This window comes from Lepidochelys kempii, chromosome 2 (assembly GCF_965140285.1).
Source record: "Lepidochelys kempii isolate rLepKem1 chromosome 2, rLepKem1.hap1, whole genome shotgun sequence".
Lineage (NCBI taxonomy): Eukaryota > Metazoa > Chordata > Testudines > Cheloniidae > Lepidochelys > Lepidochelys kempii.
The window spans coordinates 82182546-82202058 of record NC_136381.1 but is presented as its reverse complement, the minus strand read 5'-3'; the positions used below and the strand labels follow the sequence as shown (position 1 = coordinate 82202058).

The window sequence follows — 19513 nt, the reverse complement described above, 5'->3', positions numbered from 1 at the left end:
AGCAGATAGTAAATATTCTAAAATATGTTAGGACAGTTAGAATAAGGTCTTTCTTTTAACCCAGTTGGAGTAATTTGCCCATAGATTAAATGGGCTATCCTGAAATGCTGAGTTTCGTTGTCAGTAAATTTATTCTGGATAATGTTTTCAAAATGGAAAAATTCTTCACTCAGAAGAACTTCTTCCAATAAAATGTGAAATAACAATGTTGTTTTGTGCACTATGTAGCATAACATCATATTGAAATGCAGTATAATAATAATTAAATTTTATGATCAGTTTTAAAAAATCTGATATTAAATAAGCCTGGTAAAACTGTGTTACTCGGGGCCAAATTTTCCAAAATAGCCAAGTTGCATGGTTGGGTGCAGATAATTGCATGTTACACTACCTATTTTGTGCATGTAGCTACACACTTCGGCCTGCAATCACCTATTTGCATTAGCAAATGAGTATTTAAATTTGCAGTTTATTTAGCTAATTCTAAAATCTTTGTCAATTAGTTCAGTAAAGAGCAGACTGAAGATTACAGGCAATTAGTGTACTATCAGTTGCTGTCTTCTGCAGAAACGTAAAATGACCGTGGTGGGTGTAGGTGTAAAGGATATCATCCTGTATCCCAGCATCCTTAAAAAGTCAATATATGACCATATAAAAACTATGCTACTATTACTTCAACATACTTTTCCTAACGCCACTTCCTAAACTCAATTTTCCCTTGAATTGAGGTGGAAGTACTTAATTTGATAACTCGGAGTAGAGTTTTGGGGGCTTTTGTCACAGAGGCATGATGATAGCATATCATCTGCTTTCCCCACTCAGGATTTTTCTTCCTTTATGCTCAACAAGGAGGGGTTTTGGGGACAATGCAGAAATCAAAGGGAGCCCAATCCATTCTTCTGTGTCTATTTGCTCTGTGCTTCCATGTCTGTTTGGATATTGCTGCTATGCTCAGCACTCTACTTGTTCTGCCTGGCAGGGCTGAATTAACTTTTTGTGGGCCCGGCACAAAACGTATTTGTGGGCCCCCATTTGTGGGCAAGGTGCAGGGGGGTGGGATGATCAGTCTCCAGAGTGAAGGGCGGGCTGGGGGCAACGAGGCACAGTGTGGCGGGAGCAGCCCCATTCTGCGCTGCACAGCAGGAGGGCACTGTTTATGAACCTGCAGCTGCCAGACGCACACTGTCCTGCCCAGCCCTGTGCTGCCAGCATGACCCTTCCCCCGCACCATACCGCCCACCCTGCCCAGTGCCCCACCCTTTATGCCCAGCGCCCCCTCGCCCAGAGACCTCCACCACAGATCTCTGTCTAGCCCCACCCCTCTCAGAGACCTACCCCGCTGGCCTCCCACCACAACTGCACAGCACCCTGCACACCACACCCCTCGCCCATAGACCTCCCCATTGCCCACCACCTTCCTCACAATCCCACCATTACAGCTGCACAGCACCCCATATTCCTGAGGGGATTCTGCACCAAAAAAATAAAAATTCTGTGCACAGTATTTTAAAATTCTGCTAATTTTATTTGTCAATAAATAAAGGTGGAGACTCCAACATGGCAATGGGGAGCACAGGCCACTGGTTGCATGGAGGTGGGAGATTACCCTGCAGCCTCCCCCGACCCTACCCCGGGACAGGGACTCAGAGTGAGGTGCACCCGACCCTGACACAGTGCAAGGGCCAGACCTGCCCCAGAAACACCCTGGGGCCCTGCCCCCCTGTGCCAGGTGCACCAGTGTGGGTGAGCAGGCTCAGCTCAGCAGCAGGATCCAAGTGCAGAGGGACTTAGTGTTGGGGGGATCCAGGTGGGGGTAAGAGAGTTCTCTGTGGGGCAGTCTGGGTGTGGGTGGCTCAGTGGGAGATCTGGATGCACAGAAGCTCATTGGGGGGTTCCAGGTGCAGGGACAATGGGACTCTGCAGGGGATTCAGATGAAGGTGGTTGGGGCTCAACGGGGGTGGGGTCTAGGTGCAGAGGAGGTGGGGTTCATTTGGGTTAGGGATGCAGGTGATTGGGGCTCAGTGGTGAGGGTGTCTGGGGGGGGCTCATTGGGGTGGTACAGATGCAGGGGAGTGGTGCTTCTCAGGGTGAGGTTCGATGGGCCTGCTTAACAGGGGAGCCTCAGCTTCTGCCAAGGGGATGCCACATGCTGGGCTCCAGCTTCCCCCATCCCCTTCTCTTCCCCGTCCCATGCCCCTTCCCCAGCCCCCACTTCCCCCATCCCCTTCGCTTCCCCGTCCCATGCCCCTTCCCCACTGCTCCATCTCCTCCCCAGGCTTGGGGGACGGGGGAAACCACCCCCCAGCACGAGCCAGTAGAGCGGAGCAGGTTGGGGCAGGTCGCTCCACTTCCTGCCACCCAGTGATTGCAGGGCGGGCCTGACCCCACACTCATGGGGTGGCGGGAAGTGGAGTGATCCAGCCCCAGGCCGCTCCACTCTGCTCCTCTGGCTCCCAGTCTTGGGACTTGGGGGGCAGGGGAGAACTGCTCCCAAGCACTCACCAACGGCATGGCTGGGAGCCAGTGGAGTGGAGCAGGCTGGGGCCAGGTCACTTCACTTCCTGCCACCTGGTGAGTGCAGGGCGCTCGACTCGTGCTGCAGTCCCCCGGGACCTAGCTCTGGGGAAGAGGTAGAGTGGGGGTAGGGCTGGGGCGGAGCAGGGGTGGGAAGAGGCAGGGCGGGGGCAGCTTTCCTAGCCAGCTCAGCCAGCCTGGGGATCGGGCTGGCCGCGGCCCATTCTAACTCTGGGCCCGGTGCCATGGAGCCACTGGCGCTATGGTAAACACGGTACTGCTGCCTGGCTACCAGTAGAGAAGTGTGTTGGAAAAGGTAGCCATTTCCAGATATGCAGAGACGTCAGGAAAAAAATCTGTGACCGCTTGTGAAGCATAGTCATTGAGGCTAGCCAAAGGTAATGACTCTTTAACACATTAGTTTGACTGGAATCTTAAATATTCTTATTTTCTGCTGTCTGCTTAACCACTAAAATCAGATCAAATATATTTGGTGTGTAAGCCTGTAGTGAGATTTTACGGTTTATATTTTATAGATGTAATCATTAAGAAGGAATTAATTAGGTATCTTCAGTAATCTTAAAAATGCAGTAACTAAGAAATAACCTTGCATAGTACTCTACCTCTTTAGGTAATGTTACTCTTATTCTAAAGAATATAGAATGTCATGCTTTACTTCAGTTTTCCCAGTCACTGAGTGTGAAATGTTTTATAGTACGTGCAGTGTGTTAGAAAAGTTAGACTTAAAAAGTTTACATCTTCTACGTTTACTTTCTGGTGCACTATCACAATTGACACATACGTACTACACCAGTCCACTTGCCACTTTCATGGCACTCATACTCTAGCTTGAAAGGGTAATTTCTGCTCAGATTGTCTCTGTACAGTTGATTTTGGGGGACTGCATATGAATAGAAGAGATAGACAAGAATCCAAAGTTTTCCCAAGAATCCCTTCTGTATAGACAAGAATCCCAAGTTTTCACTAAATTGACCATGTCCCAAACAGCTCAGCACACTTCTGTCGCTGTGCGGTGGTTTTCCATTTATGGACTCTTCTTAAATCTGACTCAATTTACATAGTCTCTGTGTAAGAGTAGAATAAAATTATCATGTATGTATAATGTATGTATTATGCCTTTTTCTATCCACATAGATAAACAAGGGATGGGAAGCTATCCTGTTGCAAAGCCGTCTTTTAACTTGGCTGCAGTTGTTGCAGAAACAATTGGACTCATTCAAGAAGAATCTGTAAGTAATGTTCCCGTATTTCTCAAAAAAATAAATCTTATATGCCAGTTATTGTGTAATGCAGTGTTAGTCAAGCTATGTAACTGACCTTGTTGGGGAAGTGCTGAGCTCCAGGAAGGTAAAAGTCATCCTAAGAAGAAAAGTAATTATTTCTTGACTATTTTCACTTTAAGATTAAGCAAAAGCCTTCTGAACAATACGTTTTCTAAGAATTCTAAATACTTTGCTTACTCCTGATGTAATGACCTAGCAAGAAAGAGAAATGAACAGGCTGTCCTGTCCACAGGCTTTAAGTAGCTTTATAAAGTGCATTATTTCCCCCCTACTTACAACCCTTCATTTGAATAAAACAATGAGCTAGGTCCACAGATCTGGCTAGCCTGTGCTCAGTGCAGGAACTGAGGTGATGGGAGGGGGGAAGGGTGGTTCTAAGTCACATTTATAGTACTCCTAGTCTTCAGGGCTGTCTGGGGACTGAACCCAGCCCTCACTATACCTTGGAGCTGCCACTAGAATAGTGCCTAAAGGACCCAACTGCCAGGGCTCACCAGAATACAGCATACTTTTGCCCACACATAACTTGTGCCTTGGGGAGTAGGAGGAGGAGCAGCTGCCATAAAGGTGGCTAGGATGGTTTCGTGGCACCTGCAGAATCCAGCTACCTGTTCAGGCAAATTTCTGACCTTGCATCATTGGAGCAGTGCCAAGGGAATGGAACAGGTGGCCTCGATCTGGCTCAATAAATTCACCTTTTCTGATAAACTTTAGTTGTAGTAACTATGTAAATTATAGTGGAACAATTGAAATTCTCTGTTTTACTACTTAAACTGAGTAGAAGCTTAATGAAAAAAATCATCCTAGAGGTCTCTACACTCACTAGGATAAAGGTAACACTCCTATGTAATGGAGACAGAACTTTCAGGAGCTGTTCCAAGACATTTGAACAAACTCTCACAGGAACAAAGGACCATCACAAACAACATCACCTTCTGTTCCAAGTGCAAGGTGCACTTTTTCAACTTTTCCTACTCTAACACATAGCAACATATACATTTCAAAACAAAAACCCCAAACCCTGCCAAAACAGTACACGGCATATGTAATTCTTCTTTTTGGGAGGGGCGGGGGGTTGGGGGAGTGGAGGAGGGAGAATGAGCAAATGTTGCATAGTTCTGTATGACATTAGTCACATTCACTTAAAGAACTATTGGAAGGCATGTCTATACTGTAGTGTAAGCCCATAGTCAGGCTTGTACCTAAAGACCCCTTCTGCCTGCACACAAATGCCTTGACTCAGGCTTGCACCCAGGGTTCTAGGACCCCACAAGTTTGGAGGGGTCAAGCCAAGACCCAGGATTCAAACCTGGGTAAACAGTCTCCCCTGGACTCGGGTCCTGAGAGTCTGCCAAAAGTATCCCATAATCCCTTGGGCTGACATTCTTTGGCAAGTCTTGGGGGGGAAAGAGCGAGAGGACAATCTACTTGAGGGAAACAGAAGCAACCCCCTTCTAGTACAGCAGCTCAGCAAGTTGGTGTTTAGCCCTTCCGTTTTATTCTGACCACTGAGCTGCAAACACAACTTTGGAGAACCTTTGGCGTTTGCAGTGGAGGCTGACCAGAAGGAGTCCTTTGCAAAACACGCTGCTTCATGGTTGTGGGAGCGCAGACAGATTTTGGTTAATCTCTACAGTGAGTCCAGCTAAACAGTGGATTTTAGTAAAAGTACCACATATAGGAATGACCACATATAACACCAAATGGCGAAGAAGCTGGCAGCATTGGAAATTTACTGGCCCAGTGCAGAGGGAATTAAGTGACTCAAAACTGAGTACCAGAAAAAATAGCAACAAGAGCCACCTGTCAGGCAACCCACCAACAGTCATGCCTTTTTATGATGAGTTTGATCAGATGCTATGTGCTGTGCTGAGCATGGAACCAGTGGTGGTGCATGGTGAGTTGGTCAGCCAAGATGGCAACCTGCAGGCTCCAGAGTCCAGCATGGGAACCAGCAGTTGGCACCAAATGAAGTCAGCAAAGTGACTGCTGCTGACACCAGTCCCAGAGGAGGATTTGCCAAAGGAGCAGCTGCAACTCATCTCGGGGCTGTACTCAGAAGAGTTTTTTGGTGCCCCATAGTGGAATGGCCTGCCACGGAGCCTTGTAAGTTTCCGGCTCCGTTTTAATGTTTGTTAATATAGAAATGGGAGTGATTTCTATCCTATGAATGAATGCAAAAGTTGGTACTAGCCCTGGGTAGCAGTGCGTAACCACTAGTGGCAGATTGTCTGCCAGCGCCTCAGTGTTCACCAAACAGAATTCAAAAATGGAGACCAGGAAATGCAAACATTTAATAACACATTTAAAAGTGAGTTTTTACTGGAAAGCCACACATTTTTGATAGCACATTCCTGTTGTTAAAAATAACAAGTTTACGTTGCTATCCCCATAAGTACACTGCTCTGTAACCGCTCAACAGTGTAATGAAGTACTTGGAAACAGTAAACTGGGGGGATTATGAAAATGTGTTCCATTTACAAATCTGGTCCATTTCAATTAAATGCAGTCCATAGGTGACAAAATCATTTGTCCCAAATATTTCTGGTTTGGTCCAGAAATGTGCTGGGGATGTGGGAATGGCTGTGGAGTTCTGTGCGTCTGCATGCAGTCATAACTGGCTCAGTGATGTGGATGCTCTCACAGCATCTTGTTGATTCCCTCATAAATTCTGACCCAATCCCAGGTGCTGATAGCTGCAAACTTTTCCCATAGCAGGAACTCCAAATAGGGAGTCACATTTTGGGAAAGGGGATATTTTCCAGAGCCATTTTGGTAGCTGACCATCCCACTCCACTTGTAGAGGCACTGTTCAGTCACTACTTTGCATATTTCAGTGGCATACGTTGCTGGTTTCCCATAGGCAGCTTGCAGTAACACCTCTATTTGCCAGTCGGGCACCACAAAAACTGGTATGTCCTCCAAAACATGGAATGCCTGAAGTGATAGAGCTACCTTTTGTGGAACAGCCACTGATCGCCGTTGCCCTCCCACAACCCAAGTTGTTCTGCAATTCTTGGGGGAGGGGGAGAAGGCAGCTCTGATTTTTAATTTGCCATTGTCTCTGTACTTATTTCACTGTGATTAACCTGGCTGTGTGCAGGGAGCTTCTGTGGGCTGAAGCATCCCCCTCACAATATATTGAAATTCCGTTTTTAAAAGTAATTTATCCTTGAAATTCCACAAGGATTTTTTCTGTGCTCCTGCACAGAGCTATTTGAGACAGAAACCCTCTCTGTCTTGCCTTATTCCAGGCCCCTCCGCTTCTACAAGCTGGTACTTCTACAGTGCAAAAGAAGCCTGTGTCAGTGTACCTTCATGGACCATTCCAAAAGGAAGCATTTCTGTGATGAACTTATAGTTGTAGTTCTGGACAAGGCCAACAAGGAGGTCCATTACCTAAGATAGAGGGACTTATGGCTAGAGGAAAGGCATGATGAGATGCAAACAGAAAGGTTCAGACTGGCTGTACAGCTTGAGGACAGGGTTGCAGTGTGGGAGCTAACATTTGCTTCCTAGTTCCTAGAAAAGGAACATTTGCTAATGGAGGATGACAGAACTCAGCAGAAGGAACTATTTGAATGGCTGCTATCACTAATGTTCTCATGAGTACTGGCCCCTGCTGCATCATGGCTTGAGTCCCCTTTGCAGTACCCTGTGCTGCAGTCCAGGAGCAGCTTGGACAACTCCGTGAGTGGGTGGCCCATGCAATTGGGCCCCATCATAGAATCATAGAATATCAAGGTTGGAAGGGACCTCAGGAGGTCATCTAGTCCAACCCCCTGCTCAGCCATCTAGTCCAACCCCCCGGTCATCACCAATCCCCAACTAAATCATCCCAGCCAGACTTTGTCAAGCCTGACCTTAAAAACCTCTAAGGAAGGAGATTCCACCACCTCCCTAGGTAATCCATTCCAGTGCTTCACCACCCTCCTAGTGAAAAAGTTTTTCCTAATATCCAACCTAAATCTCCCCCACTGCAACTTGAGACCATTACTCCTTGTTCTGTCATCTGCTACCACTGAGAACAGTCTAGAGCCATCCTCTTTGGAACCCCCTTTGAAAGCAGGAAGTTGAAAGCAGCTATCAAATCCCCCCTCATTCTTCTCTTCTGCAGACTAAATAATCCCAGTTCCCTCAGCTTCTCCTCATAAGTCATGTGCTCCAGCCCCCTAATCATTTTTGTTGCCCTCTGCTGGACTCTTTCCAATTTTTCCACATCCTTGTAGTGTGGGGCCCAAAACTGGACACGGTACTCCAGATGAGGCCTCACGAATGCTGAATAGAGGGGAATGATCATGTCCCTCGATCTGCTGGCAATGCCCCTACTTATACAGCCCAAAATGCCATTGGCCTTCGTGGCAACAAGGGCACACTGTGACTTATATCCAGCTTCTCATCCACTGTAACCCCTAGGTCCTTTTCTGCAGTACTGCTGCCTAGCCGCTCAGTCCCTAGTCTATAGCAGTGCATGGGATTCTTCCGTCTGAAGTGCAGGACTCTGCACTTGTCCTTGTTGGACCTCATCAGATTTCTTTTGGCCCAATCCTCTAATTTGTCTAGATCCCTCTGTATTCTATCCCTACTTTCCAGTATATCTACCACTCCTCCCAGTTTAGTGTCATTTGCAAACTAGTGTCATTTGCAAATCCACACCATCCTCCAGATCATTAATGAAGATATTGAACAAAACCGTCCCCAGGACCGACCCTTGGGGCTCTCCGCTTGATACCAGCTGCCAACGAGACATGGAGCAATTGATCACTGCCCAATGATCTAGCCAGTTTTCTATCCACCCTATAGTTCATTCAGCCAGTCCGTACTACTTTAACTTGCTGGCAAGAGTAGTGTGGGAGACCATATCAAAAGCTTTGCTGAAGTCAAGGAATAACATGTCCGCTGCTTTCCCCCAATCCACAGAGCCAGTTATCTCATCATAGAAGGCAATTAGGTTAATCAGGCAATAGCTGGGCAGGGCAACAGTGCCCCATTCAGTCCTCCATACTGACATCCTCTCCCACAGATGCCTTTTCTGCCCTCCCCTGGTGCCTAGCTCTTGGCAAACATGGGAGGAAGGGAAAGGAGATTGGGGAGCCAGGGAACATGCACAGTAGGGGGTTTCTGTCTTGTAGATGTTTTTGCTTGTTTATGCACTGTTTGTTTGTAAGATTGTGTTACTGGTGTTCTGGTATGGTGATGGCAGCTGGCCTGCCTGGCAATGTGTTAATGTTGTATTTTTCTAATAAATGTTTCTAAATAAAGCTTTTTATTTTAGTAAGAAATGTCATTGCTATCACTGCATCACATCATATAATGTGTGTTTCAATAATAAAGGTAAATAAATACATGATCAGAGATAATTGGGACTTGGTATGTAAGTGCTATTTTTCAATACAGTTAGTTATATCAATACATACATCAGTCACTTCTTACATCCGTTCATACTGTGAATTAACTTTCTTCTTCGAGTGCTGTCCCTGTGAGTACTCCACTCTAGGTGTCAGTGCGTCCCAGCGCCGTTGATCAGAGATTTTCAGTAGCAGTGCCTGGTCAGGACGCAGGCGCTCAGTTGGTATCTCCCGTCTCTTTGGAATCTTCCTGAGTGCCTGCGTCTCACACCTCCCTCAGTTCCTTCTCAACCATCCCCGGCTGAAGACGGGACTCGGGGCAGACCTACTTCTCTTCCTTGGTCTCTGTAGGAAAAAAGTAACAAAGAATATAGAAATAGTTATTAGTTACATCCCAATTGTTGCCCTTCCTTTAGTGTAGTTACATAGTTTAGTTACTTAATTGAAAGGAAAAAAAAAAACTTTTCGCTTCAGGCTTGTCTCCTGCTGAGACACTCTCCCCTGCCATTTCTAGTTCACAATGCCTGGGGCTTCAGGATTCAGAAAGTGTGTTTCCTGTCAGGACTCCATGCCACGGTCCGATGGGTACTCACATTGTGTGAAGTGCCTTGGGGAAATCCACATTCCCGCAAAATGCCTCCACTGTACAAGCCTCAAATCAAGGGCTCGGCGCGACACGGACCTGCTGCTTAAAATGCTTCTGATGGAAAAATCCCTCCAGCCACTTTCGGAGACGGGGAAAGTTAAATCTGCTCCTACATGCTCCCCGGCCAGATCCAAACCATTGGGAGCGTTGCTTCACCCTCTTTGGAGCAGAGGCAAGAAGCACAGCAGTCTCATAGGAGAGACTCTGACAAAGGTAAAGGGTCTCCCGCGAGATCCTTACTCTCTGTGCTGACAGCGCCGCAGGCAGGCACCTCAACTCCTTTCTAAAGCCTCAGCCGCGGCTCCCGCAGAGGCAGGAACCTGACCTTCCATACTGGGAAGATCTCCATGGCACCGAGCTCCTCCACGCTAAAAATAGCCACAGTGCCAGGAAGAATATCGGCGCCAAGCTTGCCCCGGCACCAGCAGCGAACACCCTGCAGGGCACCTCCAACAGACGCGCGGCACTGGTGACGCTTTCACTTTCACTTGTGAATGTGCTAGAGCACAGTCCTGGCTCAGCTCAGCCCAGGGAGCAGGAGCAGCAGTTCCTCACTCAGTGTGATCTCTCAGTGCCACCTGAGCCTAACTCTGCTCCTGGATACACAGAGCTCACTCTTCGAACAGCCGCTCTCACCACCTGAACTGGCTACCTTGACTGACAGCGAACCCGATATACAGGAGCAGGCAGAGTTCTCCCCACCTGCCTGTCCTCCTCCACCGGACCCTCTTCCACCTCAGGCTACGGTCCTCAGCCACCAGCCTCAGTTTCCCTACTTCGCCCCCCCTTGGATGGCACCTGGGTTCTCCTACCCTATGCCTTGGCCTCAGTGGTACCCTTGGCCACATCCTCCTACCACTCATCCTCAGACCTCTTCCACGAAACCACTACCTGCATCTGTGCCTCGATCTCCAGATCTGTCCACTTCTAGAGTACCTGAACCCCCTCCTGAGAACATGAGCTATGAACCATATCCTGGCTCACTGAACCCTAATTCTCCATCTGCTCCAGACGGAGCCCTCTCCGCCCGCTTCCACAGAACATGGATGACTGTAAATAGTTTCAAGAGCTTTTCAAGGGGGTGGCACTCAGGCAAGACATCCCCCTACAAGAGGTTCAGGAGACAAACACAAACTCCTCAGAATCCTTCAACCCTCTGCACCTCAAAGATCGCGCTCCCTATAAATGAAGCACTCAAGGAACCAGCTGACACTTTCTGGCAAACTCCAGCTTCTTTATTACTTACCTGCAGAAAGGCCGAATGTAAATACTATGTTCCTGCTAAGGATGCTGACTTCCTATTTTCTCACCCACAACCGAACTCTCTCGTCATGGATACAGTCGCACAAAGGACAAAACAGCCACAATATTGGCCCACCCTGCAAGATAAGGACCTTAAACGCAAGGTTTACACGTCCTCCGCTCTACAATTCAAGATTGCAAACTACTCTGCACTCCTCCCCAGTTAAGACTTTGATAACTATAATAAACTTTTTTAATTTAGCACCTGCATTTCAGAGGATAGGAGAATGGACTTTAAATCAATTCTGAGCGAGAGCCAATTGATTTCCAGAATGGCCCTACAAGCCTCTTTAGACACGGTGGACACTGCGGCTGTACTACTGCAACTGCTGTGGTTATGTGCAGATCTTCATGGCTTTCTGCATCTGGCATCCCTAAAGAGCCGCAGACCAAAGCGGAGAACCTCCCCTTTGATAAAGACAAACTGCTTTCTAAAAAAACGATGAACTACTTCACACTATGAAAGAGTGTAGAGCAACACTGCACACCCTGCATATTCACCCATCTCTTCCCAAGAGACGACAATACCAACCTTACCAAAGACTGCGCACACAACAATATTATCGGCTTCAACCTAAACCATATGACATAAAGAGGAATCGCTCTAGACCCCCTAAGCGCAGACAAAATCAAGCTCAAGCAACCACCTCCCACCCATCCGGGAACAAACAACAATTTTGAAACATTGGTCGAGCGACCACTCCTTGATTCCACAGCCTACTTGCCCATTTGGCCACCGCCTCCAGAGTTTCCAACATGCCTGGCAGCGTATTACACAGGACTGCTGGGTCCTTGAAATAGTTCGGTCCGGTTACTCTATCCCATTCATATCCTATCCTCCTACCCTTCCCTGTCCCTCTTCACGGACCCCTCTCACGAGCACCTACTTCGCGTAGACGTGGTTCACCTTCTCCAGCTAGGCTCAGTGGAATTGCTGACGCAACATGACGGAAAGGGTTCTACTCCCATTACTTCTTGACCCAGAAAAAGACCGGAGGATGGAGGCCTATACTAGATCTACGCCGATTGAACAAATTCGTGAGGATACAAAAATTCCAGATGGTCACACTGGGCACAATAATTCCTGCATTGGATCAAGGGGACTGGTTCACAGCCCTTGACCTACAGGACGCTTATTTTCATATACCAATTCATCCAGCTCACAGACACTTCCTACGATTCGCAATTGTCACGACCATTTTCAATACAGAGTTCTTCCTTTTGGCCTCTCCACAGCACCAAGAGACTTCTCCAAAACTCTAGCCGGGGTCGTGGCTCACCTCCACAAACATGGGATCACGCTTTTCCCTTACCTGGACAATTGCCTCATCAAAGGCATCTCCTATGGCAAGGCACTTCAAGCTACTCATTTCGCCATCTCCCTCTTTCACAGCCTGGGCCTCCAAATAAACATCCAAAAATCCACCCTGTCACCTACACAACAGATCGAGTTCATCGGAGCTCATCTCGACTCAATCCAGAGCAGAGCCTCGCTCCCATATCACAGATTCCTTGCTATCCCGCAGCTCATACACACGGTCTCTATTCGTCCCAGGACACAGGCAAGAATCTGTCTACAGCTCCTTGGTCACATGGCAGCCACCACCTTCATGGTCCAGTATGCCAGGCTACACATGAGATGACTTTAGGGCTAGCTCAATTCCAATTTCAAACCCAACAGACACACCTTAGGGACGCTGCTAACTCCTCCTCCCAATGTTCTTTGGTGGACAAGACCAGAAAACCTCTGCACAGGGGTTTCCTTCCAGCAACGATCCCCAACGCTCACGCTCACCATGGACGCTTCCCTAATTGGTTGGGGAGTGCATCTAGGGGGACACAGAGCACAAGGCTGGTGGTCTGCATCAGAGACGCACCTACACATAAATCTCTTAGAGCTCAGAGCAGTGAGGCGAGTATGCCTTTGCTTTCTTCCCCTCATAAGGAACAAATCTATTTGGGTCTTAACAGAAAACATAGTATGTATGTACTACATCAACATACAAGGGGGAGCCTGTTCACATTCCCTTTTCATGGAAGCCATCCAAATATGGAATTGGTGCATACAACATCAATAACAAACCATCGCTTCCTATCTACCAGGCTCCCACAGCACTACTGCCAACGCACTCAGCAGACACTTCTCAATAGAACACAAAATGGGAACTGCATCCTGCAATACTTTAACATTTCTTCTCCCTCAACGGGGCACCCCCGTCAACCTCTTTGCCACAACCCAGAATCAAAAATGTCAGCTGTTTTTGCTCCAGAGCGGGACTCGGGACTGCATCCCTAGGAAATGCATTCCTCATCCCGTGGAACAACTCTCTCCTCTACACCTTCCCACCAAGCTTGGCCAAGACAGACGTGTATCCTTACCTACTCTGCATTCATAAGTACATTTCATGGCAATCAACGCCTCACCCTTACTCCCCTCAACAAGCATATTTATAAAGGGACTATTCTCCCTCTTCATTGGCCCATGCAAGTCTGTAATGTGGGAGCACAAAGCCTGCCTAACTTCTGTTGCCCATGTGCATCCAGCTCCATCTGTGGTTGGTGCACTTTTCTGGCTGAGTATACCAGTTCAGCAGTCCATTAAAGGGGAAATGGCTCGCCTTTGGCTTCACAAAAATTGTGAAGAACACAGCAAGCCACAGTATGAGCACAGCATTGATGACACTGGAATTCAAACGGGTCTGTAGACGCTGCCAGTGGGATTTCTATCTGCCAAAAGCACATTCAACAACCATTCTAAAACTGCTCAGAGTGTAATTAAACCTTTTGCCAGGGCCTCTGATATCAGGGTACAGTTAAGCCAAGATCAACAGGGGCATGTGGGGTCCCCCAGAATGACAGTAACTCCATTTATGACAGTCATTTGATGGGAATAGTGTCATAGCCCGTCCATGAATGTAGACTCCCAGTCAGCAGAAAACCCTGGCATCATGAATTTTTCCAGTGCAATTCATGTTGACATTCATAAATTGGCCACCGTGGTACACAGCTGCTTGCATTACAATGGAGAAGTACCCTTTGCAATTTATGTACTCATGTTCTTTTCGGGGGGCAAAGTATGGACACATGCAGCCCATCAGTGGCCTCAGCACAGCTTGAAAACACTGTTCTCTCAAAGCCAGCAGTTACTTCCAGAATATCTTTTATGCCCATCACTGTGGGGTATATCACATGCCTGATTGCCTCAGAAACCTCTGCCACCAATTTATCCACAGTTGACTTTCCAACCCCAAACTTGTTGGCAACAGACATATAGTAGTCTGGGGTAGCCAGCTTCCAGATGATTATAGCAAGTCGTTTATGGGCCAGCCTGGCCACCCTCATGCCTGTGTCTATATGCTGGAGAATTGGGGCAAGTTGCTCACAAAGCTTCAGAAATGTAGCTTGCTTTCTTGCGAAAATATTGGACCTGTTGCTCGTCATCCTAGATCTACAAGACAATGAGATCCCAGCAGTTTGTGCTTGTGGCCCTGCTCCCAGAAGCGTAAGTCTATGTAGGAGTTAGCAGCAGCTAGCTATACCAAGTGTCATGAGCATCATCAGCCAGTTCAAGTCTGCCATGTCTGTGTTCTCCTGCTCCATCATTAGCTCTGTCAGGTGCCTTCAGTGGGTCAGAAAATGCCTCAGAAATGTCCACCAGCATCTCATGGAACCTCTGCCTGTTTCCTGAAACAGGAGTAAAAGTGCATGTAAGAGAAATTCTTCAAATGGCGCCGCCTATATATTGCTGGCTTTGGTTGCTGGGAGCATGCAGACCAAAATGAGAGGTCTTGGTAAACAAATGCTTGGCAGGATGTGTTGGTAGGCTTCAAACTTCCTGTAACGTGCAGGGTGGGACAGTCAAGTTCTCTTACGCTGTGCCACAAAGAAAGGGCTAGAGCAATCACATTTCAGGAGAGTGCTAAGAAGTCTGGGATATGGTTGGTTAGACTCGGATCTGCATGCTGCACTATGGATACTAGAGTCCTGGTTTTGAGCCTAGGGTTGGCAATCAGTGTAGATACTCAAATTGTGGGTCCATGACTCAAGTCCCACTAACCCTTGACTTACATTGAAGTGTAGACATACCCTTGGATTCGACCATGGGGAGGTTGGTAAAATAATCTGTATAGAGTAGTGTTTTTCTTAGAAGTACAAAATGAAATGAGTTCTTTACTGGTTTGCATGCATGAAACATGGTAGCTAACTGTCTTGAAAACAGTTTTAAAGCGCTTTTTTAGGGCTTATTTAAAAGCAGATTGTTAAAGTAGTATAACAGCTGGCTGGTAAACTTCAGCTACTTACTTTCAAAATTGAACTATTTAGTTTGGGATTTTGGTGTTCTAAGTTGCAAGTCTAATATTTATAATTTTAGTTCTTTTCTATTCTTTCATACAAATGTACTTTCTTTTTATGGCATTCAAGGAGTCCCAGAGCGTACTGCATGCTCTTAGAAGTAACATTCCAGTGACCCAGGTGCCTCAGAGCCCACAGTGGGAAGATTCCAGAAAACAGCTAGCTCATGAATCATCAAGAAATGACGACAACTTGGGGTGAGTTTCTTTTTAATTTATAGCAAATAAAAATGAATAGAGGTAAATTGGCTTATATCAAATCTTAGTTTTGATAAAATATGGTGTCTGTCTTTAAAGTTAGGGCTCTGCAAAACCCAGTAGTTTCATTTTATGTGGGCTTCATGGACCCGAACAGGTCAGTGTTATTAAAAACCAAACAAAATTCCTTATGACTTGGAGAGATTTACAAAACCATTGATTTTTACTTCTTTCTTACCAAGATGACATTAAATGTTTGAGGGGGAAGTATCCTAGGGCAATGAATCCCCACTTCTGAGATTTCCTTAGCTATTGTGCGGTGCGTTCTGGGGTACCTTCAACCTCAGACTCTGGTAAGATAGTAGAGTGGCACCAGGAGTTCACTTTTGCTGAAAAGAGACAGGCAGGTGGGCCATTTCCCTTAATTTCTTCTCTAAGGTAGCATGGATCAGAGTGACCATTTGGTGAGTGAGCTGGCTGCCACCTGAAGATCCCAAGAGGGAACCATTGACTGCCCCACAGACATTATTGACGAGGTTATAGGTCTCATGCTGTTGAAACAGTCAGTTTCAACAGTAATACGATTCATATAAGAACCTAGATTGGCCTTTCTCCCAGACCTTGTCCACCTTCCATCCTTTGCATAGATTGAAAGCCAAGGCCTGTGGGTGGAGAGATTTCTATGTCAGGTTGATTCCTCTTCCATATTTGAGAGAAGCCAGGAGAGGACTCAGGGTCACATTGAAACAGAAAACCAGATCTGTTTTTGCCTAGTTTTGGTCCTCTGGTTTTAACGGTGATCATTGACCAGATCTTATATGCGTACAAACAGTATTCGTTTCTCATCTTTCCTTTTTATCCAATGAGAAATACAGCCAGGAGTAGTGCTGTATTACAGCTTTCAGGGAGGTAACCCTTTATTAATACTAACTACTAAAATTTTAGATAATACTGTACTAACAAACTAAAAAGAAAAGGAGGACTTGTGGCACCTTAGAGACTAACCAGTTTATTTGAGCATAAGCTTTCGTGAGCTACAGCTCATTTCATCGGTTGGTTAGTCTCTAAGGTGCCACAGGTACTCCTTTTCTTTTTGCAAATACAGACTAACACGGCTGTTACTCTGAAACCTAACAAACTAAAGTCATTACAACTTTTTAATTTTCTGTTCAGCTACTAGAATACATGGTGGTAAGTGTACATCATTTCCCCCTCAATTTATACAGTTGCTGCCTGAAAATTGTTGAATATTGCTCATATTTTAGGGGACTGAATTTTTTAAAAATCATTTTTCCCAGTGGCTCAAGGTATGTCTTTCATCTCTCAATATGTTCAGACTTTCAGATCCATCTCAGAACACTCCACCAGATGTAGACTGGGATTCTCAGGTAGCTTCTCCTGTTTTCGGAGCATCTAACAACATGAAGAACAGCCTGACTTCAAGTCTTTCCCCTTCTGTTTTAGAAACAGGACAGAAGTCCAATGCCAAAAAAAACCCTTTCAACAGTACTTTCAATTCTAGATCTCATAAAGTTAGACCAAAATCTGAAGATGTTGCTCTTGTTGCACCACTTAATCTTGGGGCTGAAGTAAACTCTGTTATCAGCCAGGTCTCAGCCAGTAGGCAGATGGTTGTGAAAAGCGATGTTAATGAATCCATAACTTGTGTGGTCAACACTTGCTCAGGTAAAGATGAGATGATCAAGAATGACTTCCTCCTTGCACCTCACAAACAAGTGGCAGATAGATATGCTAAAAGAAAGAAAACGGAAGATGAGCTTGTGACTAGCTGTGAAAAAACATCTTTCAACAAAGAAAACTCTTCCCCTTTTCAAGCAGACTTTCAACCTGTTAATGGAGATCATATAATTGATAAGCCTCTGGACCTGTCTGATCGTTTTTCTGCTATTCACTGTCAAGAAAAAAGCTCAAGAAGTGATGAGATCTGTAAAAATAAACTAAGAGAGGTCACGCTGCATGATGTTTTTTCACAGCTGGTGAAGCCCATTCCAAAGGGTTCTTCATCCATCCAAAATAGCAACAATGGAAGCTATTTGTCAGGAAAAGAGTCACAAGAAGATCCCTATGTACAGGAGATGATTCTCCAGTCACATGGCAAAACATGTCCAGATGATAAACCTTTGATGCAAATAAAAGAAGAAATCTCTGCTTTCAAAATTCCATCATTGCCGAACACAGTGGAGACAGAACTACTTTTTGATGACATGAAGGTATGTTGCATCTGAGGGAAATATGTATTTTATGTTTTTCCTTTCCAAATGTTGTGTTTAAAGTCTGGGAAATGTTAAAATTGTAGTATGTTGTTAGGTTGCTGGTGGCCATGAACCAATTAGAAAGAAAACCAGGACAGGACATGGAGAATGTGAGCTGGCATCTGTGCTTCAACCAAACCCTTGTAGAATAACAAAAACTAAACCACTGCAAAATGAACAAGGTAACTTAAAATTTTTCTTTCTTCAGCCCATGCCTATAGTTGAATGTTCACATTTTTGTTCTCCTCCTCCTCCTGTTGTTGTTGTTGTTGTTCCCTTCCTCTAATCCTGCTCCTAACTTCATGCCCTTTGATATGCCACCTCTTATTCCTAGAATTACCTCTACATTAACTGACTCCATCCTCGTTTGTCTCAAATCACTTTTGAAAACATACCTGTTTCATCAAGGTTTCATCAATAATGTCCCCTATCATTCTGTTTTCACTAGACAGTATTTGTTCATGGCTTTAGATTAAGGGCAGGAAAGAATTTTTTTTAATCTAGTTTACTTTACGGTATAATAAGTGCACATAGCACATTGCTGCAGTATATGAATAAGATGTTGAAACAAAATAAGTTTGTTATACTGTACACCAACCTTCTCATATATAGATAGACATTTAAAATGAATGTAGCTGGCTTTAAGGCTGTCTGTATGTTTGTTTGCATTCACGTTATCCTTTCTAAGAAATTCCTGTTCTTTAGTTATGGAGAGCATTACTACAAAATACCCCTATTTACAGGAATTATACTATATATTTTCACTTTTCTAACTGGAATCTCTGACACTCCCTCTCTCTCTCTCTCGATAACTCTTCACTCAGCAGTATTCTTTTGGAGCCAACTCTGAAACAGAAGAACTCAGACCACCAACTTAGCTATTTGTTTAGTAGTATCTTTACTTTTTTTGTCATTATCAGTATTGAATAGATAGGATGAGCTGACAGACCACAGACCAATTATTGTAATATTATCCTTATTTAAGATCATGATATTTATACGTACTATACAAAAGAGAGTGCATCATTACAGAAACAGTGTATACAGTGAATATACAGAAAAATCTAAAGAATTATTTTAAAATTCTTTATATCCGAACTAAATTAGATCAGATTAGTGTACTTACTCTGCACTATTTCAACCTTGTTATGAGAAAAATCAAGCCTAAAAGAATAATGAATAGCTAAAAAGGAAATACACCTAAGATTGGCATTAGATGTCAGTAGTTTGATTCTGATTTCTCTCTTCTCTCTTGCTTCCTGTATCCCCACATCTAAGATAAACCATCCTTAGAAAATATGCAGTGGAGTATAGATCCAGGAGCAGACCTTTCCCAGTACAAAATGGATATTACGGTTATTGGCACCAAGGTAAGCAGAAATTTGAGTCACACCCTCTTGTCCCATAAAATAAATAATAAACTTAACTTTTTAAAAAAGCATAAATTAGGTTAATTTGATATTAGGCTGCACATATAAATCATGGTTTAGAAAAAATGCCAAGAGTAGGCTTAAACATTACAAATACATTTTACTTATTTTTAAAACAAAACTTTGCAAAGCAGATCCTCAACTT

General features: G+C 45.2%; 1 protein-coding gene across 8 annotated transcripts in view; it reads left to right on the top strand.

The window, feature by feature from the left end:
* The window catches only part of RBBP8 (RB binding protein 8, endonuclease), a 73739-nt gene that overhangs the window by 40252 nt on the left and 13974 nt on the right, over positions 1-19513 (top strand). For all 8 annotated transcript variants that reach the window (XR_012157245.2, XM_073331402.2, XM_073331404.2 and 5 more), the window contains 5 exons: positions 3671-3765; positions 15538-15665; positions 17002-17896; positions 17994-18120; positions 19217-19308. Coding sequence is in view for 7 of the 8 variants with exons in the window: in XM_073331402.2 (XP_073187503.1) it covers positions 3671-3765; positions 15538-15665; positions 17002-17896; positions 17994-18120; positions 19217-19308 (1337 nt within the window). In the remaining variant the exon portion in view is untranslated. The remainder of the gene's footprint in view (positions 1-3670; positions 3766-15537; positions 15666-17001; positions 17897-17993; positions 18121-19216; positions 19309-19513) is intronic.